The 24,926-nt window shown below is 37.2% G+C and overlaps 1 protein-coding gene across 1 annotated transcript in view; it reads left to right on the forward strand.

Annotated features, from left to right (window-relative positions):
* Window positions 1-24,926, forward strand: part of LOC150091190 (integrin alpha-9-like) — a 570,795-nt gene that overhangs the window by 533,093 nt on the left and 12,776 nt on the right. Inside the window, exon 26 of the mRNA XM_090382714.1 lies at window positions 15,666-15,779. Within this exon, the coding sequence (XP_090238840.1) occupies window positions 15,666-15,779 (114 nt within the window). The remainder of the gene's footprint in view (window positions 1-15,665; window positions 15,780-24,926) is intronic.

Consider the following 24,926-nt stretch of genomic DNA (forward strand, 5'->3'; position numbering starts at 1 on the left):
TTATTACCGTTACTGAATAAAACTATAATTTAAGATGAGAAGTTAGTAAACTCTTATGCGAATATCCCTACATATTATATGAAATATCTATGCGAACTAAGTGAATCTGAAGTAGAATACATATTATCATTAATGCTTAAATTAAACACTTTCAGTTTTTTCCTAGTGGAGGTAATTCCACGAGTGAAGAAACCTGTGATGATATTGCTCTAATATTGCTCGATATTAGATTTTTTTGAGGAGCCAGTTCAAAACTATTCGCAACTAATTGGGAACCAATAAGGAAGCGCACTAGTCTTTTAAAGCCTCTGAAGTCACTACTGCACTGGCTCACATGTAACAGAGCATCGTCTTTTTTAATAGCTTTCGGAACTAACATATCACTCACGAATCTGTTACAAATTACTAGAGTTTGGTGTGATCGGTGTTTTAGTGTAGGAGTATTTTTGTTTTGTTATCAAGTAAGTATCTGGTAATATCTTATGTATTGTTTATGTATTTATCAAAACTGAATTGTTTGACGAGGCGTGACATTTATAGCAAGTGATAATTGGGTATTAATTTTTTAATTCCCAATTAATAAAATATGTATGAAAGAATTGCACAACCAAAATGATTAAAACCACAACACCAAATCTAGAGCGCATGTTATAGTAAAAACGTGTGTGTAAAATGCACACTGTAGTGGTACCGAAAATATTTAGAGGGAGGGGCCTCAAAATTGAATTGCGCCTGGGGCCTCTCAAGTGTTAAATCCGCCACTGGCCGTGAGCTAGGCCACAATGTCTATGTGTCTGCAATTCTGCCCAGACACAATAGGAGGGATTATATGTTAAAAGCCTTGTGGATTAACTCAAGACTTGAAGGACTCTGCAAGGCTTTAGGGGGGAAATTTCTATCAGCATGGCCTACACTTGTAGGTAAAAGGAATTTGTTTTGTAGAGACGGGATACACTTAAACAAAGGTGGTGCAAAAGTTTTTGCCAGTATTATTGAGGATACCTTAAAGGTTCAGGGAAACTGCTAGTTAGGGGGGGATGTGGGTAATACTGACACGCGTTTATCTGATAATATTGGTCAAAGTAACTCTTGCACATACCTCAAGAGTTCTTATCTGTTACCACAACTGGACATATTATCTAGATGTTCTGGGGGCAGAAACGTTTCAAGTGAGCAGGTAGGTAATGCCAGGGAAGAGAACCTAAAAAACTTCAAGGGTTGTGTTAGGGTTGTTAAATATACAAGAACAGTAAGTCTTAATTGTTTATATAGTAATGTTAGAAGTGGCGTCAATAAAATGAGCGAATTCGAACTGCTGGTTAAAACAAGTAACACGGACATAATAAGGCTTACGGAGACGTGGTGCCATTCGGAAATTGGGGATGATGAGTTTCAGTACGGCTTGTATAATGTATTTAGGAAGGATAGGGTAGATAGAAGGGGGTGGTTGGGTAAAGCTTCTTATCAGAAGCAGCCTGTGTGCGACGATAGCTTTCCTGGATTCAGACGTTTCATGTGCTAGTATAGAATCTGTATGGCGTGAGATAGTTGGAAACAAAGGTATAGTACGAGTAGGAGTAATTTACAGACCAAGTGATTGTGAAGATTATGACGAAAGACTCTACATGCAAATGGAATGGGCAAGTAAGCGTCAATGTCTTATTATGGGTGATTTCAGTTTGCCTCTAATTGATTGGAGTAAATAGGAAGGAAACTCGACGTGGGGAACAAAATTTTTAAATCAACTAGATGACTGTTATTTGTATCAACATGTCAGGGAAAGTACTAGAGAAAAGAATATCCTGGAACTCATCATCACCCATGAATCACATGACATAACAGGGCTGACAGTAGAGGAACCAATAGCAAGAAGTGATCACGGAGTTCTACAGTAGATGATGATGAGAGAGGTAAGCAGTAGTAAAAGGCAAAGGAATGGGTTTTAATTTCAGAAAAGGAAATTACAATGCCTTAAGGTGCTACGTGGCCTTTATTAACTGGGTAGATATCGCACAGAGAACGAATACAATTGAACTGTGGTATGCTTTTAAAACATTAATCACAGACTCCTTGAATGCGTATTTGCCATTAAAAAAAATACTCCACGAGGAGGGTTCCAAGTTGGATGAATAGTGAAGTTGCCACATTACTTGAGCAGAAAAAGGTGGCATGGAAAGGTTACAGAGCAATAAAAAGTATTGAAGCCTATAACAGCTACAAGATGATCTGTAATAGAGCCACAGAAAAGGTTCGACAGGCAAAGGCAGTTTATGAGAAATCACCAGCAAACAGAGCAAAGTGGGGGGGATAAGAAATTCTTCACATATATAAATGCTAAGAAGAGCAGGACAAACCAGATTGGACCTTTACGTAAGGGAAATGGGATAGTATTAAATACACCAGCTGCTGTTGCAGATGAACTCAACAGTTATTTTGCATTGATATTTACAGAAGAAAAACCTTTTGTGCCAATGGGAAATTGTGGGAGCAAAGTTGAAAAATATGTAATTAATGATATTGAAATTTTGCAACATTATTTAATGAAAAAACTCTCGAGCCTGCAGGCCAATAAGGCTCCTGGAGTTGATGGTATATACTCTATAATCTTAAGGGAGGTGGCAAGTGAGTGCATTGAACCATTGAGGCTATTTATGCGAGCATCACTAGATTCTGGGGAGATTCCCTTGGATTGGAAAAGTGCCAATGTATCTGCCATACATAAGGGTGGTTCTAAGAGTGAAGTGCGAAATTATCGACCTGTCAGTCTGACTTCAGTGGTAGGGAAAATCATGGAGACAATGATCAAGGGTGGAATTCAGGATCATTTGGATATACAGTTCCTGAGAAATGCCGCGAATACCGAAAATGCGAATACTGAGTTGTGGCTCCCATAGTAATAAAGGGGTTCCGTTCCAAAGTATGAAATATATAAGAAAATCTAGTCAAAATTTTTGTCTATGTATGTATTATATGTACCTTCATAATATGACTATGTACATAGACAGTACATAGTGAAATGCAAGCATATGGCATTGAAATGAAAATAAGAAACAATTTAATATTAAATGTAATATTTATTAGAAATTTCAAACAAATCTTTCAAACCAGCATCTTTGCTAGCTAAAGAAACTTTTCCCGCCAGTGCTATCACCAGTTTCGTTAAAGTGTTGATAAAGGAGTTTTGCCTTTTCACGAATGATGAGTGAACTTAACGGAATTTTATTTTGAGTTCGGTATTCTATCCACAGATTTAAAGCCTTTTCCATTTTTTCTAATTTAATTTCACGATTTACAGAACAATTTTTGAAGCAATTAGTGCGTTTTCACGGACACTACGGCGGATTTTTTCTTCCGATTTTTTGATTGATCGTACCATTGACTCATTGATTTTATAATGTTTTGCCACTGAGGAGACATTTTCACCATTAGAAATTTTATCTAATAACTCAATTTTATTCGCTAATGTTATCACCTTCTTTGATCTTTTCACATTTCCCTTGTTATTCGTAGCCATATTTTTGTATGGGTTAGAAAGAACTTGTCCACAATAAAGTCACTTTCTTCCGTTAACACACTCGAAAAAGTCTGTTTTACACTGCAAAACGGTAAATTTATCACTTTTGTAAGCATATCAATTTATAAATTTGTTCAATTTAAAAGCATATAAATTAAAAGCAAACGACGAAAGCTTCCATTACAAGTGCATAACACTTACTGAACAAGGATTAGCGAGAAACATCCATGCTCGTGATTTTGTCACCCTTCTCTCCCACCTACTGAGCGCTGTTTTGACCGGGAAAGATAATTTTAGCCACGCCCATGTTTTTTTTATGGCCGAAAATGTTCACGGCACTTTAAAATTCACATTTTTTCAGGTTTCATTTTATATTAAATCAGCGACCGCGAATAATACAGATACCGCGAATAGCGAGGGTTTACTGTAATTGAAATTCTCAAGGATACCCAGCATGGTTTTGTAAAGGGAAAATCATGTTTAACAAATCTGGTTCGCTATTTCAAAAGGGTCACTCACAAGCTGGATTTAGGGAATAATTTCGACATTGTTTATTTAGATTTCAGCCAAGCTTTTGACTCAGTCCCACATGAGCGGTTGCTTTATAAGCTGGAACAGGTTGGAATTACTGGGAAAATCCTTAGATAGATAGCAGGATGGCTTCAGGGTGGGAGCCAGAGGGTTGTGATAAATGGCTATTCCTCAGATTGGATTGATGTAAGAAGTGGGGTTCCCCAAGGATTAGTATTAGGACCACTGTTGTTTTTAATTTTCATAAACAACATTGATGAAGGGATAGAGGGCGTGATGTCTAAATTTGCAGATGATGTTAAAATTGGTAGAGTAGTTAATGATCACTGTCAAGCTGAGCTTCTTCAGAGAGACCTAGATAGACTTCAGGAATGGTCAGGCGTCTCCGTAGCCAGGTGGGAAGGCGCAGCAGTGCGTAGCACACGCTTCTTGATTAGACCGGGGTTCGAGCCCGTCACCACCAAATACGGAGGATGCGGGAAGGTCAGGAAATGACCACCGCAAATCCCGGAGCAATATGGCCTTAGTTGCTAATGCTCCTAAAAACCAAATAACAAATAACAACAGGAATGGTCAGAAAAATGGCAGCTATGCTTTAATCCAACAAAGTGTAAGGTATTACACCTGGGAAACAGTAATCCCAAAATAACTTATTCACTTGGTGGAGTTCAACTAAACCCAGTACTGGAGGAAAGGGACTTGGGTGTTACGATATGGTCAGACATGAAATTCTCTGAGCATTATAAACAGGTTGCAAGGAAGGCCCATGGTGTCCTATCGATGATCTATCGAACTTTTGCAAGTAGAGATAGGGACATGATAATCCCATTATATAAGGCTTATGTTAGACCACACTTGGAATACTGTGTTCAAGTATACAGATCGCACCTAAAGAAAGACATCAGGCTTCTTGAAAGGGTGCAAAGACGGGTAACTCGCCTGGTGAGATCGGCAAAAGGGCTTCCTTATGAAGAAAGACTTTGAATATGGGGGTTGCAAAGTTTGGAGACTAGACACCTTAGTGGAGATTTGATTGAGGTGTTGAAGGCTCTGAGGAGGCATCAGTAAAATGAATGAGGACGAAATTTTCAAGATTATAAATGATGCTAGAACTAGGGAATGTAAATTCAAGTTACGGGGGGGGGGGATGATTAGATTGGACTGCAGGAAGTTTTTATTTTAGCTAGCAAGTTACAAATTACTGGAATAAGTTGCCTACATGAGTGGTAGGCTGACAGTTTGGGGAAATTCAAAGGTCATCTGGATAGTACGTTTGGGTGAGGGAAACGCATAGGATGACTGGTTTAATTTACTTTTCTTTTATTAATTATTAGTTTGTTTGTTTTTTTTAAATCATTGTTTTATTCGGTGTTGTTTGTTTTTTTTTTTTGGTTGGTGCAGCAAAAGCCATAGGCTTCCTTGCACCATGTGGCCATTACTAATACTAATATGCCCTACTAATGCTAATGCCCATTTTATGGAATTCTCCAGTTACTTAAAACGAATTCACCTATATAATCAGTTTTAATTAACTCCCTGTATCAGTTCCTAACAGTATATAATGAACAGGTACAATATATCTGCTGCAGCTCTTGCACCATTAAACCCTAATAACAACAACAGCCATACAAAATGGGGTATATATATATATATATATATAGAGAGAGAGAGAGAGAGAGAGAGAGAGAGAGAGAGAGACAGACAGACAGACAGAATGATCCTCCTAACTCTCAGGTTGTTACTGCTACAACTCGTCCTGTAATTATATAATAATTCCAATAAGGCCAAATAGCAGTGACTGTTTTATTATAATTTTCAAATATTATCCTAAAGATTTCAGCTTTTATGTAAAAACCAGAGATCTTTATAATAATTGTTTTATATAATAAAAACTATTGTGATATTCTTAAAATAATTCATAAATTCAGTTATTCTGAATCTTTTCTTTAAACTTCATTTGGCAAATATGATGGAAGTCAAATTTACCATTCCCTAGTTACACCATTCGCATTCAGACTAATGCAGCCATAGTAGTGGTAGACAGTTATATCATCTCTGTCCATTTTGGGAAAACCCATTATAAAGTTAAATTTTAGAATGTATCTTTCCAGAGATATTTTATAAAAATTGGAGATGTTCTCTGGAGACAGGTAATCAATTTCAAGGTCACTCCATAAAAATTGATGATATCTAATTACTCTAGTGGGGAGATTTTAACACCCCACTCCAATGCTCTCTCTCTCCCTCCCTCCAGTTTAGATAGTATTATGAGCTATTCTTAAGTAATTTTTAATCATTATTTCTCTATTAAAATGCTATGAAATCTATTTGAATATTTCTCAAAGTGGTAATATCTTATATATGATTTCCCATGACAGATTAGCGCTTTTAATGGTATGCAAATCTTGGAAAGCAGATTTAGCTTTTAAACAAATATTCCAAAGTATTTCGTGTAATATTAACCTGAACTTTCTTTTAAAATTGTAAAATACTTCACTTCATAAAATGACTTTTATAACTTATCATGTAAAATCCTACCATCAAATATAATATTTTAAATTTTGGAACAGCCTCTTAATATTCAAAATGGCTTTAAACCCACATTCTGGGTTCAAATGATTTTTGAACCACTTTTATGTGAAAAATAGTTAATATGAAATAAAATATACAATCCAAAATAAGTTTAAAGAGAAATATAAATATTAGCATTACCAATAGTAGTGGCATATGATTCAAAAAAGCAAGCTTATACAGTATAAGCAAAAATACAAAAAACACACTGTTTCCATTTTACTTGCCCATTCCTCCAGTAGTTTGTCTGCCTAGTTCTTCTTCCTTGAATTAATTTAAGCCATCAACTTCTGCAACAACAGATGGAAGTATGTCCCAGCAATCAACCAAACACTGACTAAAGGCAAACTTCTGCACATTAATTCTGCAACTGTCCTTCCTCAATTTGAATTTATGCCCCCTCATGTGCATAGTCTGAGTAAGAGGAAGAATCCCATCAGCATTGAGCTTGCTCAATTTGTTCAAAAACTTAAACATCTCAATCAGATTACCTCATAATAGCCCACTCTCCAGATGGTGCAATTTGCTGAACCATTTCTTGGTAAGAGCACTCCTTTGTTCCCCTCACCAATCTCGCTGCCCTTGTCTGTACTCTTTCCAGCAACTCTACATTCTTCCTATATCCTGAAAAAGGCCTCTGAGGTTGGGAAAATTCATATTTTAGTATTAAATCAGCTCACACCAACCATAAGAATAAGCATTTACTGTAACTAGAATATTTATTTACATATTAAGATAAAATAAATATTTACAAAAAACTGCTATTATATTAAATATACATGTAAATTTAAAACATGAGTTTTAAATTTAGGTCCTAAGTTTACGCTTGTACCTCCCAAACCTCCCATTGCGGAGATAGCAATGGGTATTGAACGGGCCATCAGCAAGCTACCGGAGGCCCTAGCTAATGAGATCCGGGTTAAATCTGCCGTTATTTTGAGCCAGGTAAAGAAAGTATCTCCGAATCTTAACTTTAGTCAAAGAAAGGCCTTGAATGAACTGAGAAGAGACGATGGAATTGTGGTTTTACCTGCGGACAAGGGCAGATCGACGGTTGTCCTAAACAAAGAAGACTATCACAAAAAAAAAAAAAAAAAAAAAAAAGCAATGGACCTTTTACAGAACAATAATATGTATAAAGTTACTCAGAGAAACCCGTTGGTTGGCCTAGAGCGGCGAGTTAATAAACTGGTACAGGATTGGTTAAAGGCAGAGAAGATTTCCAAGGAGACCTTTTGGTTCTTACATGCTACTGGATGTCAACTCCCGAGGTTTTATGGACTTCCAAAAACTCATAAGACAGAAGTCCCACTCAGACCTATTGTATCATTTATAGGAAGCCCCACATATGCTTTGTCAGGGTATTTGGCTAAATTGATTTCGCCTATAGTGGGCCAGTCCAACTATGTCATAAAAGACAGTAAAGAATTTGTGAATTTTGTGAAAGATTTGACTGTAAATGAAAACGAGAGCATGATTTCTTTTGATGTGGTGTCACTATTCACATGCATTCCAATTAAACATGGAATATATTGTGTTAGAAGATCTTTGAGTAATGATGTCTCTTTGGGTAGTAGATCGCTTTTAAACGTAGAGGATATTTGTTCGGGTGTGGAACTTTGTCTGGCCAGCACCACTATGGTGTACCAAGGTGTTATGTACAAACAGGTTCACGGTACAGCCATGGGATCTCCTATTAGCGCCATCGTGGCCAATCTGGCCATGGAGGAGTTAGAGGAGAGGGTTTTTAGTGGATGTCAGTTTCCCATAAAGAAATGGAAAAGGTATGTTGATGATACCTTTACCGTGGTCCAGAAGGGGAGAGAGGATGATGCACTCCATTGGCTTAATAGCTTCTCCCAATTTATACAATTTACCTCAGAGGTGGAAACAGGAGGTACCCTTCCTTTCTTGGATGTACTGGTCTCTAGGGTAGGCCCTAGGCTAAAAACTTCTGTGTTTAAAAAACCTATGTGCAGAGGCCAGTACACCCATTATAGTTCAGCACAAGCTGGGCAGCATAAGAATAGTGTAGTGAAAGCTCTACTAGATAGAGCAGGGTCACACTGCACCACCTCTGAGGACAAAGAATGTGAAATTAGACGGGTCACAGCAGACCTTAGAAAATGCGGATACCCCCAGAGGATCATAGACAGATTTAGTAGAGGAATAGAGTCTAACCGTCAGGAACCGTTTGTTCCTGTCGCTACCGCATACATTCCTTACTATCCGGGCGTTACTGAGCATCTCGCTAGAATTTTGCGGGGCTATAAAACACGCTGTGTGCAGCTTCCCGGGCGGAGGTTGCACACTGTGTTGTCTCAGGTAAAAGACCCAATAGCAAAGGACCTGAGTAGTGGAGTAGTATACAGGATAGAATGCCCGGATTGTGGGGAATGTTATGTGGGCGAGACAAAACGACGGCTCAAGGATCGTCTGGGGGAGCATGCAAATGCTATAAAAACCGCCGCTGATTACAATAAATCTGCTGTGGCCGAACATTTTTGGGAGAAGCAGCATCAAATTTCCCCAGAGGATGCGGTTATCATGGATCGAGCGCATGGGTTCTGGAACCGTAAATGGCTCGAGAGCCTACGAATCTGTTCATCCGACCACAATATTATGAATAGGGACAGAGGTATGCGTATGCATCCTCTGTTTGAAACTATTATCCTAAGTACGGATGAACGGTTTTGCTTAACACGTTCCCGAGCTATTTCCGCTTCCAGTTCAGACCATGCGCCGACTGCACCACGTGTATAGGTACCGTGAGCCTGTTATATATGGACGTGCTGCAGGAAGTTTTGTTACTGCTGAGGAAGGGAGCGCAAGCTTCCGAAAGCTCCAGAGATTTTTATCGTTTTTATCGCTTTTAATCCGGTTTATTTTAGTGTATTTTATCTCAAGGATTTTATCACAGTTTTAATGTTTTTACATGTATATTTAATATAATAGCAGTTTTTTGTAAATATTTATTTTATCTTAATATGTAAATAAATATTCTAGTTACAGTAAATGCTTATTCTTATGGTTGGTGTGAGCTGATTTAATACTAAAAAACTACATTCTTCCTAAAATGATGACTCCAAGCCTGAATGCAGTACTCAAGATGAGCCCTTATCAATGCCTTGTATCAGGGGTGGCCAACTTAATTTGTGATGCAATCTACTTTTTTTCTTCAAAATGTACCGCAATCTACCATCTCAAGAATTTCATTGTTAGTTAGTTAGTTAGTTAGTTATTTGGTTTTTAGGAGCATTAGCAACTAAGGCCATATTGCTCCGGGATATGCGGTGGTCATTCCCTGACCTTTCCGCATCCTCCGTATTTGGTGGTGACAGGCTCGAACCCCGGTCTAATCAAGAAGCATGTGCTACGCACTGCTGCTCCTTCCCACCTGGCTACGGAGGCGGCATGAATTTCATTGTATATGCTTAAAAAAGTTAATCAACGCATATTGAAAAATGCTGTTTATAAATTTTAAAATTAAATACAACTCAAAATTCTTTATTTAAATTTTTAATTTATGTGAAGTTTGTGTGTTCATGTCATCTGCCAAGCTTTCAAAATTGGGGATATATTGTGATAAGGCCAACCACAAAGAATCTTCTGTATGCAAGTCCGTAAGAGTAGTGCAATTGTCTTTGTAAAGTAGAGAGTTTCGCCTTTGTTTATTTCAAATATGAAAATGCCAATTCACATAGATATTTGAAACTAAAACAGGATTTTAAAAGTTCACTGCATTTTCTTTGACATTTGGGTACTTTTCTCGGCAAACATATTTCCAAAAGTCTTGTTTCTGATGATCTGGCTTTTAGGAAGATATCGTTTTGAAATGTAATAATTTCATTTTCAAGTAATATTTTCTTCACGTGAAAAATCTCAGCGATTTTTCCTGCAATTTGTTTAGTATCTAAGTCGGTATTAAATGGATAAGAAATATATTGAACAACATCTTCAATATATTTCTTCAATTGTTTTAAAATCACTGAATCTGGTTTCAAAATCATCCACAACTTTCTCAATTTCAGAAACATATTGCTCACTATTAAATTCAAAAACAGGATATTTTCACAAATGATCTTGTTATTTTCAAAATGCTCGAATTTTTTTTTCTTTGAGATCCTTAGCCATCACCAAAAATTGATATTTATTTATATGCAGAAATACTACGAATCATGTCACCCACATTTTTATTTTTTCCTTGTAATTCCAAATTCAGATCATTTAATTTATGTCACCCACATTTTTATTTTTTCCTTGTAATTCCAAATTCAGATCATTTAATTTACTGGTAAAATCTGCCAAAAAAGCCAGATCACACAACCAATCCGTATCTTGTAGCTACTGATGATCAACTCCCCTTTGATCAACAAATTTTTTTAAATTTCATTCAGCAAATTTCGAAACCTTTGTAGAAACTTACTCCGACTCAGCCACCTCACATCAGTGTGTAATATCAGATCCGGTTCATTTTCATCGAGTTGCATTTTGAAATGTCTCCTTGAAGAGATTGTCCTCTGATGGAATTCGCAATTTTGAAAGCTACACATGTATGTGTCCATAGCACTTTTAGTATTTAATCTTTTGCTGGCTAACACTTGTTGGTGGATGATGCAGTGGCAACTCAAAAATCTGGGAATTCATCATCCTTTTGGCACAATATGACGAATCTGTTAAGATGTGCCCCGATTGCTTTAGCTCCATCTGTGGTTATTGATACAAGCTTAAATAGTAATAATTTAATTTTTTCAATAAAATTTTTGAATGCGTTAAATACAGTATATCAAGACCACTAGTTCTTTCTTTTAACGAAACCATACCCAGCAGTTCTTCTGTAGTGGCAGAATCATCGAAAAACATATGACATAAACGAGCAATTTAGCTGTATCACTGACATATGTAGATTCATCCAGTTGTAAGGAAAAGAACACAAGATTAGCAATATGAGCATGCAGTTGTTCGCTCACATTTTTACCCATTTTTTCGATGCATCGCATCACAGTATTTCGAGATAATTGCAGATCTTGAAGAGCAGTTTAATTTAATTTTTGTTCTTAACATTTTCAAAAAGAGAATCTGTAATTTCTAAAAAATGCGTCTTTAACAAATTGACCATCAGAAAATGGTTTGCATTTTTTTGCAAGAAGATGACTCACTTTAAATGATGCTACAGTTATGCTTTAGATTGTAAATTAGGTGTCATGAAGAAATTTTGTTGTGCGAATAATCTGGATTTAAGTTCTTTTAATTTATTTTTTCTAAGGTCACTCACTGTTAGGCGGAAAATCCAATTGGTATTTATCGTGAAGAGTGTTAAAGTGCCTTTCTAAATTTCTTTTTTTTGGGTATAGCCATGGAAGCATTGCAAATCAAACAACATTTTTCTTTTATCATTACAAAAAAGTACTCTAGTTCCCACTCTAATGAAAATGATACGTTTTACTCTTTTTACGTTTTATTCATTTTAAATCAAAGGGTATTAAATTGACTTATATAAATACTGTCCAGTACTTAATAATATTAATATATAACTTTATAATTTATATAATATAACTTATTAATAGTTATTAATATTAAGTAAGCTAAATAAGAATTCGACACATACATTATGCTCCCCACAAAGTAACTGTGTGAATTTTCACCAGACAAGCCTAGCGACAAGAGTTGACAAGAGTAGTCACGTCTTCAACGGATTTTAATAAGCCTATGCGGTGGAGCGCATAATAATAATAACATTTAGATTTTGACTAATCTATTTTATATCATCTGTGCGGGTAGCACAGTGGTATCGTCACCGTCCTTCCCACACCGGGTAGAAAAGGCCGAGTTTCGAATCCCGTTGATGAAAAGGAACTTTAATGGGCTTTTTTCACTCCTTGGCTGAGTTAGTCAGTCTCAGGCATAGATAGCAAGGTTCCCCCCCCCCCCCCTCCACAACAGAAACGGGTTTTTTCATCCAGCAGAACAGGCAAGTCGACCAGAGAACACATGCAATTTACAGACACAAATACGGGTTTATGTAATCAATTACGGGGAACCCTAATATAATAATAATAATAGTCTATTTTATATATATGTTTAAAATTTGTCATGATCGACGGAAATTAAAGCTGCGATTGACTGGTAGATCACGATCAACTTGTTGGCCACCCCTGCCTTATACAATGGAATAATCACCTTATCTCTGCTAGCAAAATTTCTGTATATCATTGCCAAAACTCCATGAGCTGCCCTAACCACCTGTCTGCACTGTTCAGAGAATTTCATATCTGACTGCTCAGTTACCCACAGGTCTTTTTCATTTTCCAATACCCTAAGTGCAGTACCACACAGTTGATATGTTACTCTGAGGTTACTGCTACCCGTATACAGTACTTTCCATTTGTCAATGTTAAACATGGAAGACTGCTGTACAAATTGGAGAGGTATGGCATTAAGGGTAAGTTGCTAAAATGGATAAAGGGATGGTTGAGTGGGAGACGACAGAGAGTGGTAATCAATGGACACTGCTCTTTGTGGAAAAATGTTATTAGTGGAGTTCCCCAGGGTTTGGTGCTGGGTCCATTTTGTTTTGTTTATTCGTCAGTAATATTGATGAAGGTATATCAGGATTAATGTCAAAGTTTGCAGATGATACAAAGGTTGGCAGGGTTGTTAATGACAGTAAAGACAGTATGCTACTCCAACTGGATCTAGATATGTTGGGCAAATGGACGAAAAGTGGCAACTGAAGTTTAACATTGACAAATGCAAAGTGCTGCATATGGGCAGCAATAACCCAAGAGAAATGTACCAACTGTGTGGTACTACACTCAGGGAAGGGAAAGTGAAAAAGACCTGGGGGTAATTGTGCGGTCAAATATGATGTTTGCCGAGCAGTGCAGATGGGCTGCCAGGGCAGGTCATGGAGTTTTGTCAATGATATATAGGAATTTTGCTAGCAGGGACAGGGAGGTTATTATCCCATTGTAGAAGGCAATGGTCAGGCCACACATAGAGTACTGTGCAGGTCTGGAGGTCTCATTTTAGGAAGGATGTAGAGTTGCTAGAATGAGTACAAAGAAGGGAAACAAGATTTGTGAGGGGAACAAAGAGGTGCTCTTACCAAGAAAGGCTTAAGTTTTGCAAATTGCAGTTTCTGGAGTCTGAGCACCTGCAAGGTGATCTGATCGAAATGTATAAGGCCTTGAATGGTTTGGGCAGGCTCAATATTGATGAGATTGGCCTTCCTCTTGCTCAGATTATGAACCTGAGGGGTCATAAATTCAAATTGAGGAAAGGGAGTTGATAAATGTGCGGAAATTTGCCTTTAGCCAGCAGCCAGTTGATTGTAGGAATGAACTTCCATCTGTCATTGTAGCACTTGATAGCTTAAATATATTGAAAGAAGAACTAGACAAAGTTTTGGAGTGAATGGATGGGTGAAATGAGAAGAGTTTTTTTTTTTTTTTCTTCTTCTTTTAGCTGATTCTGTATAAGCATGCTTACTTGCATCATATGCCTCTACTAATGCTAAGGCTATACTAACACAGTCATCCAGTAAATCCACAAAAGTGGATTTATTGGATGAATATATATAAACCAATATAATGTATAAAATTTATATATAACAACATATACAGGGTGTTTCAGTTAAACGTTTCAGAACTTCTAAGAGGGGTAGGGTACATCCTGACAACTCGAAATCATATAGCAATGTGGGGTCGGAAATGCTTTCCTGAAGCGGTGCTGTACACAGAAGCACCATAAAGAAAAGAGACCGTAAGTGAGAAATCGTTTTAATAATACATGAAAAGAAGCAAAAGGTACATGGATTAAAGTAAGTGTTCGAAGTTTCTTCCACGGGCTACAATGCACGCCTCACATCTCCGACGCATGGACATCCGAACATTCTGGAATACTCCAGGCGAATTTCGAATTTCTTCGGCAGCTACTGCGATTCTTGCAACCAGCTCCTCAGCATTGTCAACAGGGGTGTCATAAACTAGCGATTTCATATGACCCCAGAAATAAAAATCAAGACATGATAGGTCGGGTGACTGAGCAGGCCAACGCACGGGACCACCACGTCCGATCCACTGTTCACCAAATGTGACATCCAGGTAGTTATGAACATCTCCGCTATAATGGGCAGGGGCTCCATCGTGTTGGAACCACATTGTCTGTTGCGTCGATGCAGAAATCTGTTCATCTCTCAAAAGTTGTGGCAATACTTGCTGCAGAAAGATCAAGTAGATAGGTCCGGTTAGACGACACGGTAACAGGTAAGGTCCGATGAGGTGATCTCGCAGGCCAACGCACGGGACGTGGTGGTCCCGTGCGGTGGCCTGCTCGGTCACCCGACCTATCATGTCTTGATTTTTATTTCTGGGGTCATATGAAATCGCTAGTTTATGACACCCCTGTTGACAATGCTGAGGAGCTGGTTGCAAGAATCGCAGTAGCTGCCGAAGAAATTCGAAATTCGCCTGGAGTATTCCAGAATGTTCGGATGTCCATGCGTCGGAGATGTGAGGCGTGCATTGTAGCCCGTGGAAGAAACTTCGAACACTTACTTTAATCCATGTACCTTTTGCTTCTTTTCATGTATTATTAAAACGATTTCTCACTTACGGTCTCTTTTCTTTATGGTGCTTCTGTGTACAACACCGCTTCAGGAAAGCATTTCCGACCCCACATTGCTATATGATTTCGAGTTGTCAGGATGTACCCTACCCCTCTTAGAAGTTCTGAAACGTTTAACTGAAACACCCTGTATAATAAAATTTATATATAATAACATATATAATAAAATTAACATTTATAATTACAAAAAGAGTGTTGAAAGTGATTTCTAGATTTTTTTATTTTTTTTTTTTTCCCCAAAATGGTGACAAGTAATGAATTTACTATGCCAGCGGACAAATAATGTGGTTCCTTGCTTGATAGAATTTTGATCAGAAAATAATTTTATCCTGTTATTATGTGATTTATATTACCAGATTTTTGTATTGAATAACTGCAGTTCACAAATATATGAAAGGAAATGTTCAAATATATTTTTAAGGTCTCATCAGTTATTCAGAAGATTGCTAAACAACAAGTTGCGCCTTGGATTGTTGTATTCAGTGCTATTGGAGGCATCCTTTTTTTGATTGCAATAATATTAGCATTGATTAGGGTAAGTATAATCTTTTACACTGGAAAAACATTTGTAAGTTAGTTTCTTTAGTAGTTTGCTTTCCTTTTGTAGTAAAACAACTAACACAAAGGATAATTGAAAACAATTGTTTCCTACTCACTGTATTTAATTATTATAATTAATTTAATTGGATTATCTTCCAACAAAGCCATATTACACCTTTGGGTTTAACTGAAAAGCACAGTAATATTATCACCATTTAAAAAATATTTAAGAAAATTAACCTTTTTTCAAAAAACAGATGATAGGAATGTATGAATTATCAGATTTGCCATAAGTAATGTCATTGGAGCTGAGTTACTTTTTCACCTATTTGCTGCTGTTTTTCAAAAGTTACTATAATGTTACTTTTTTTTTTGGTAAAGTTACTATCATTTCTATTTTTCAAAAAGCTGAGAAAAATCTTATGGAAATGATGATTTTCTTTTTTTTTTTTAATTTAGGCATTGATAATATTAATCATGTACAATCTGGGGGCATATGTAATTGGTTTTTTTTAGCATTTATGGCCAAATATCAAAAACATCCCTTTGATTTTAATTTTTTAAATTATTATTTAATGAATAATCATTCAATTTATTTAATAATTAATACTGATTTATTAAAAAATTGATATAATAATATAATTATAATTTGATATTTAAATTAATTGTAATATTATGTGAGGTACATTCAAGTTATAAGGTCTCCAAACAGAATTAAAAAACTATTGTATATTATTTTGGGTGTTTTAAAACCGATAGAAAGTTAATTTAGAATGATGTCAAAAGATAGCAGCACGAATACAATGTGGCACATTAACTGCAGTTCCAAAAAGCAGAGTACGTTTGAATACCTAAAATGGCTGTCTTCATTCATCAAGAAGAATGTGTAATTATCTGATATTTGCATTTAACGCAAATATGGAATTAGAAATATCTCATTGGGAAATGACAGAAGTTTGTCCTGACAAGCTTATAAATTTGAAAAATATGCATAGCTGGTTGCAAAAGTTCCATAAGGACAGGAGACTTGCAAGGATGGATGGTGGTAGCTGTTGGTCTCAGAACGAGCCAGTCATTCTCAGGCCAATATCTGCCAGGTAAAGAAAACTCTCACAGTGTCAGCCAGGTGAATTCCACAGCAACTTTCTAGGAAAGTCATTCATGTCAAGTTATGTCAAGCAATGCATCACTCGAGATGTCAATGAATGGTTGTTTCTTCTCAATTGTAAAGATGAATGAGACATAGATTCCACTATTCAGTCCTGCCAAGAATCTTGTACATCCTATATTGGTAGCTTTCATAAGCATCAACATGTGACAGTACAATTATGGAATGGTAAATAAAATGGAGGCACTGGTTAAAGAAGCATTGCAGCATCATCTAGACAAGAATTCAGTTATAGCTCAGACACAGCATGGTTTTGTTAAGGGAAGGTCTTGCCTGACCAATTTGATTGGATACTATGATGTAGTCACAAAAGAACTGGATGCAGGGAATAACTTTGATATTATATATTTGGATCTTAGAAAGGCTTTTGATACTGTTGCACATGGAAGACTGCCACAAATTGGAGCAGTGTGGCATTGGAGGCAAATTGCTGCTATGGATAAAGGGATGGTTGAGTGGCAGAAGACAGAGAGTGGTAATCAATGGACACTGCTCAACGTGGACTAATGTTATTAGTGGAGTTCCTCGGGGTTCAGTGTTGAGTCCGTTGTTGTTTTCTGTATTTATAAATGATATTGATGATGGTATATCAAGCTTAATGTCCAAGTTTGCAGATGATACAAAAGTTGGCAGGGTTGTTAAAGACACTACTGATGCTATGCTGCTGCAACAGGATCTGGAAAGGTTGAGCAGATGGGCTGACAGGTGGCAAATGAAGTTTAACATTGACAAATGTAAAGTACTACATATGGGAAACAGTAACCCCAGAGCAACGTATCAACTCTGTGGTACTACACTGTCAGTGGTAGAGAATGAAAAGGACCTGGGGTAATTGTGCAGGAAGATATGAAGTTCTCTGAGCAGTGCAGACGAGCTGCAAGAGTAGCTCATGGCATCTTGTCAATGATATACAGGAATTTTTCTAGCAGGGATAGGGAGGTGATTATTCCCTTGTATAAGGCAATGGTCAGGCCACACCTTGAGTACTGTGTACAGGTCTGGAGGCCTCATTTCAAGATAGAGCTGCTGGAACAAGTACAGAGAAGGGCAACAAGATTAGTGAATGGAACAAAGGGTTGCTCTTACGAAGAAAGGCTTAAGTTTTGCAAATTACAGAGTCTGGAGACTAGGCACTGGCGAGGTGATCTGATAGAGGTGTATAAGGCCTTGAATGGTTTGAGCAAGCTCAATGCCGATGGGATTCTTCCTCTTGCTCAGAATAATCACCTGAGAGGGCATAAATTCAAATTGAGGAAAGACAGATGTAGGATAGATGTGCGGAAATTTGCCTTTAGCCAGCGGGTAGTTGGTTGGTGGAACAGACTTCCATCACTTGTTGTTGAAGTTGATAGCTTAAACAAATTTAAGGCTCAGCTGGACAGGTATTTCGAAAGAATGGAGGGGTGAAATGGGAGTGGTGTTTTTTTTTTTTTTTTTTTTTTGGCTGATGCTGAATAAGCTTGCTTTCTTGCATCATATGCCTCTACTAATGCTAAAATGTTCTTAGGGCCTTTATTTTCGTCAGATCCCCCCCCCATCGAACCTGTGGGTTCACCTATGGTCTTCATGATTTTCCCCGCTGCTGATATCTTACTGTTCTTTCACTTTTCTCGGCATGGTCTATGTTTTTAACAGGAGTTACTGCTTCTACAGGAATGAGATACAATTCAATAGAAGGGGTGCAAGAATATTTACTGATGCTATCGAGGCACTGTTAGTTGGGTTGGGAAAACTGCTAGCTTGGGGGAATACACAGATTAATGAATTAACAATAGCCATAGACAGAGGTGAAAGTGATTCTTGCTCTGCTTCTATTTGAATAAGCAGCCTTGAGAGCAAAGTGCTGGAGATTTTAGGGACTGCTGAGAGTCATCATGAAACAATGCAGACATTGTTGGAATGTATGAGACATGGTTTCACTCAGATATAAGGTATGCAGAGTTTGAATATGGGAAGTATAATGTATACAGAATGAACAGACAGGATAGGAGAGTGGGGGAATTATGCTCTTAGTTAAGATGCTCATAAAATCTAAGGCAGGGCATTCAGCTGAAATGGGTGACCAGTGCAATGTTGAGTCAGTTTGGTGTGACATTAGAACTGGCAAAGCAAAAATGAGTGTGCTATAGGTCTGATGACTGTGATGAGTTCAACAAATGACTGTACACAGAAATAGAGTGGGCTAGTAAATTAGAATGTTTATAATGGGGGATTTAACTTCCCAGATATTGACTGGAACTTGTGGGTTGGTCATTCACAGACTAGTAAGAATTTTGTGGAATTATTTGGATAACTGTTTTCAACAGCAGCATATTTGAGAGACAACAAGAGGGAGTAATGCCCTTGATCTGATTATCAGCAGTGATTATTCATGCATTAAGAATCTGCAGATAAGAGAACCACTAGATAGCAGTAATCACAGTTTATTTATTTGGGATTTACTTAAAGATGTAACTACCATTAAGGATAAAAGGAAGAGTTTTTGATTTCATAAAGGTTTTCACCTTTATGAAACCTGTCCAAGACCATTGAAAACTAAATGGTCTCAGACAGTTTTTAAATTCTATATAGTGGGAAAAACTGATTTATGTTACCATCAACAAATGGGTAGTCTAAATGGGAAACATTCAAGTAATTAATCATAGAAGCTTTTCATACCATCTAAGAAACACTCTTCAAGGTATAGATTTAATTGGATGTCAGATGAACTGATGAGACTCGTGGAAGAGAAGAAAAATGTATGGGAGGCCTATGGCAGATATAAGTTAGTCTGCAATGAAGTCATAAAGGAGGTTAGGCAAGTGAAGGAAAATAGCAAAGTCTTCTTCACTTACGTAAACACTAGAAGGAAAGGGATAAATCAAATTGGTTTACTTGATATTAATGGTTGGACTGTTGATGCTGCTCAGGTTGCTGACACACTGAATGAGTATTTTGTATCTACAGTCACACACATGAGAAAATCTCTAGGGAAGGGAATTCCAGAAGTTTATCAGACTAATAGCCAGCTAAATGATTTTATAATAACTGAGAGGAAAGTGTAAGAGAACTTGTTTAAGTTAAACATAAGAAAGGCACTTGAGATGATTGGGATCAATCCGGTTATATTAAGGAAGACAGCAAAGGAACTAAGCAAATGTTTAGCCATAATTATGAGAGCATTCTTGGATTCAGCACATGTTCCTGCAGACCGGATATGTGCAAATATATCCCCAATTCAGAAGGTGGGGATTGAAACATGCATGAGTAATTACAGTGAGTAATAGTAATACTATTCACCATATAGTATTAGTAATGGTCATATCTCCCAAGCCGACCGGGCTAGCCGGATGAGTAAAGTGCCTGCCTGGCAACCCAAAGGTCGAGGGTTCAAATCCCGCCTCGGGCTTGGATCACAGTACTGCAAAAACCTTGGGAGGTGCATTATGGCCACAGAAGCCGATGCGCCAACAATTTACTAAAAACAAAACAAAACAAAACAATATCTCCCAAGTCTCTTTCTTCCACTACTGACTTTAGTTCAACTCCACCAAGTGTATGTTATTTTGGGGTTACTGTTCCACATGTGTAAACCTTGCACTCTGCTGGATTAAAGCATAACTGCCACTTTTCTGACCATCCGTGAAGTATATCTAGGTCACTTTGAAGAAGCTCTGCTTGGCGGTGATTAGTAGCTACTCTACCAACTTTACATCATCTGCGAATTTAGACATCACGTCCTCTATCCCTTCATCGATGTCATTTAAGAAAATCAGAAACAACAGTGGTCCCAATCTTGATCCTTGGGGAACCCCACTTCTTACATTTACTCAATCTGAGGAATAACCATTTATCACAACTCTCTGCTTTCTGCTATCCATCTAAGAATTTTCCACGTGATTCCAACTTGTTCCAACTTATAAAGTAACTTCTCGTGTGGGACTGAGTCAAATGCTTTGCTGAAATCCAAATAAACAATGTTACAATTATTCCCTAAATCCAGCTCACGAGCTACCCTGTCAAAATAGCTAACCAGATTTGTTAAACATGATTTTCCCTTTACAAAACCATGCTGCATATCCTTCAGAATTCCATTTCTATCCAAATAATCCTGAATTCCACCCTTGATCAATGTCTCTGTGATTTTCCCTACTACTGAAGCTAGATGACCAGTCGATAATTTCCCACTATACTCTTTAGAACCACCCTTTTGTATTTGAGATACATTGACACTTTTCCTATCCAATGGAATCTCTCCCGAGTGCAGTGATGCTCTCATAATTAGCCTCAATGGTTCAATGCACTCATTTGCTGTCTCCCTTAAAATTTTAGGGTATATGCCATCAACGCCAAGAGGCTTACTCACCTGTAGGCTCAAGTTTTTTCATTAAATAACCATGTGAAGTTCAATATCATTAATTATATATTTTTAAACTTCACTCCCATAATTTCTCATTAACATAGATTTTTCTTCTGTAAATATCAGTGCAAAGTAACCGTTGAGTTCATCTGCAACATCAGCTGGGGTATCTAATACTATCCCACATCCATTTCACAAGGGTCCGATCTGATTTGTCTTTCTGTTCTTTGCATTTATATATGTGAAGAATTCTTATCCCCATATTTTCCTCTCTTTGCCAGCCTAACCTTTTCTGTGGCAGAATTAGAAATCAATTTGTAGCTGTTATAGGCTTCAGTACTTTTTATTGTTCTGTAACTTTTCCATTCCATATTTTTCTGCTCAATAATCTGGCAACTTCATTATTCATCAAACTTGGAATCCTCCTAATGGAGTACTTTTTTTTGATATTATATATGCGTTCAGGGCATCTGTGATTAATGTTTTAAAGGTATACCAGGATTCAGTTGTATTCGTTGTCTTTGAGATATCTACTTAGTTAATAGAGGCCATGTAGCACTTAAGCCATTGTAATTTCCTTTCCTGAAATTATAACCCATTCCTCTGCCATTAACTACTACTACCACCTCTCTTTTCACCGTCCACCATAGTACTCCATGATCACTTCCTGCTACTGGTTCCTGTACGGTCAGCCCTATTATGTCATCTGGTTCTTGGGTGATGATCAGGTCTAGAATATTATTTTCCCTAGTACTTTCTGTGACATGTTGATACAAATTACAGCCATCTAGTTGATTTAAAAATTTTTTCCCCATGTCAAGTTTCCTTTCCATTTGTTCCAATTAATTAGAGAAAAATTAAAACACTCATAATAAGACATTCACGCTTCCTTCCTCATTCCATTTGCATGTAGCAGCTCTCATCATAATCTTCACCAACCACCTGGTCTGTAGATTACTCCCACTCTCATTATACTTTTGCTTCCAACTATCTCACACCATACAGTTTCTGTATTAGCATATGAAACTTGTGAATCCGGGAAAGCTTTCATCACAGTCAGGCTGCTTTTGATAAGAAGCATAACATCCATTACCCCTTTTATCTACCCTATCCTTCCTAAATACGTATACATTGTACACCCATTACTGAAACTCATCATCATCACCTATTTCCGAGTGGCACTACATTTCCGTAAGTCCTATTATGTCAGTGTTACTTGTCCTAACCAGTAGTTCGATTTCACTCATTTTATTAACAACACTTTTGACATTATTGTATAAACAATTGACTTAGTGTTCTTGTATAGTTAACTATACTGACACACACCCCTTAAAGTTATTTAAGCTTGCTTCTCCTGGCATTAGCTACCTGCTCATTTGAAACGTTTCTGCCTCAGAACATCTTGCTAATATGATCTGTTGTGGTAACAAACAAGAACTCTTGAGGTATGTGCAAGCATTACTTTGACCAATATCATCAGATAAATGCATATCTGTATTACCCTTATCCCTCCACATTTGCAGTTTCCCTGAACCTTTAAGGTATCCTCAATAATACTAGCAAAAACCCATGCACCATCTTTATTTAAATGTATCCCGGCTCTACAAAACAGATTCCTTCTACCTACAAGCGTGGACCAAGCTGATAAAAATTTTATCTGTTGGTGACATCATTAATAGTTGCTCCCGGTACACACTCTGGTTCTACTTCGCCTATCCTTATTACAAAAAATATTTCCCAGACAATGGAGTCTCCTAATAGAATTAAGTCCTTTTGAACCAGAGCAGTTTGCACTTGGTTATTCTGTTGTGGGGCCTGAATCGGGAGTGGTAGATTACTTGAGTCTTTGACTAGCTCCCAGTTACATTATTCTCGAGGGCAAGCACCCATTTTTTTCAGTGATCAAATTCTTCTAGCAGTGCACCAGATTTTCAGTTTAGATTGGTACACTCCATATAATGGTGACAAAGAAAAGAATTGTCAGGTGAGCTATGATTATCCACTAGTTCGACCTTTGAGTACATGCCGCAGGTTCTGCGATTGATGAAATCATGATTTAACAGGAAATCACCATCTGCTATTTTTGTATGAGTCATGATAGCATCTAACAATGTGTTCAAAGTGGATGTTGTCACAACCATTGTTAAATTTACTAAATGTCACAGAAAGTAACTTTTAAAAAATATTATATTTATAATATAATAAAAATTAGATTTACAGATTATTACAGGAAAATCTGTAATAATCAGTAATTATTACAGTAAAAAAAATTTATATCAAAATAAACTTTGCAATATATTAAAGAAATTAATTAAAAGAATTTATCTAACCTCTCTAATCTCTATGCTCTCCCTGCACTTTAGATTTAGGAGCATTATGAAAATACATCCTCTCACTATGAATGCCAGTAGTCTTTTAAGGCCAACAGGCATTATAGTGCAAAGAAGCCACATGCTTTTGTTGCACTGGCAAAAATAAAAATAATAAAAATAAAAAAAATGAAGTAGATACAAAAGCACAAATTATGCTTCCCTCCTCACGCAGTTAAGTATCCAGTTGACCTTTGAATTTATTCAAACTGTCAGCCTCAACTACCTGCGAGGGCAACCTGTTCCAGCTATCGATGATTCGCTGGCTAAAAGAAATGCCCCCCCCCCCCAGCTCTATATGGCATCTGTGAACTGGGTGGATGGTGAATGCATTTGAATTATGGAATACATTTAAAGCAAAAATCACAAAAGCCATAAATGCATACATACTTTTAAGAAAATTTGCAGGAGGAGGATGCCGAAATGGGTGACTGCAAAGCTGGCTGTTTAGGTAGAGCAGAAAAAAATAGCATGGCACAGTTACAGAATGATGAAAAGTACTGAAGCCTATAACAGGTACAAGTTGATCTGTAATAGTACCACAAATAAGGTCTTTCCTCATACGGTTGTCCTTCTGCAGATCTCACCATCTGAGTTGCTTGTGTTTGGACCCTTTCAAGAACCAAAACTCAGTGTTTTTTTTTTAGATGATGTCTCCATACTTGAACACAGTTTTCCAAATGTGGTCTCACAATTGCCTTATACAATGAGATTATGACTTCCCTATCTCTACCATATAGCTTTTGATAAATCATTGATAGGACACCATGGGCTTTTCTGGCTGTCTGTTTACACTGTTCAGAAAACTTCATTCCCGCCCGCATTGTAACTCCCAGATCTCTTTCCTTCACCACTGTTTTTAATTCAACTCCACCAAATATATAATTTATTTGTGGGTTGCTATTCTCCAAGTGTAAAATCTTGCATTTAGCAAAATTAAAACATAGCTGCCACTTCTCTGGCCATCTTTGAAGTCTATTCAAGTCATCCTGAAGGAGCGCTGCTTGGCACTGATCATTAACAACTCTACCAATTTTTATGTCATCTGCAAATTTTGACATCATGCATTCTATCCCTTTGTTAATGTCATTTATGAAAATGAAAAACAACAGTGGTCTAAAAATTCGGCTTGTGAATTCTTGTTTGGTGCCACAAGAGCCAATGTTGATAAAAAATGTTCTGAGGGTAGTAATGTTTCAAATGAGAGGGAAGATATAGCTTGGGATACAAACCTAAATGGCTTCAAGGGGTGTCAGGGTAGTAAAC

Source organism: Mastigoproctus giganteus, chromosome 1, assembly GCF_048544385.1.
Source record: "Mastigoproctus giganteus isolate SK-2022 chromosome 1, ASM4854438v1, whole genome shotgun sequence".
NCBI lineage: Eukaryota > Metazoa > Arthropoda > Arachnida > Uropygi > Thelyphonidae > Mastigoproctus > Mastigoproctus giganteus.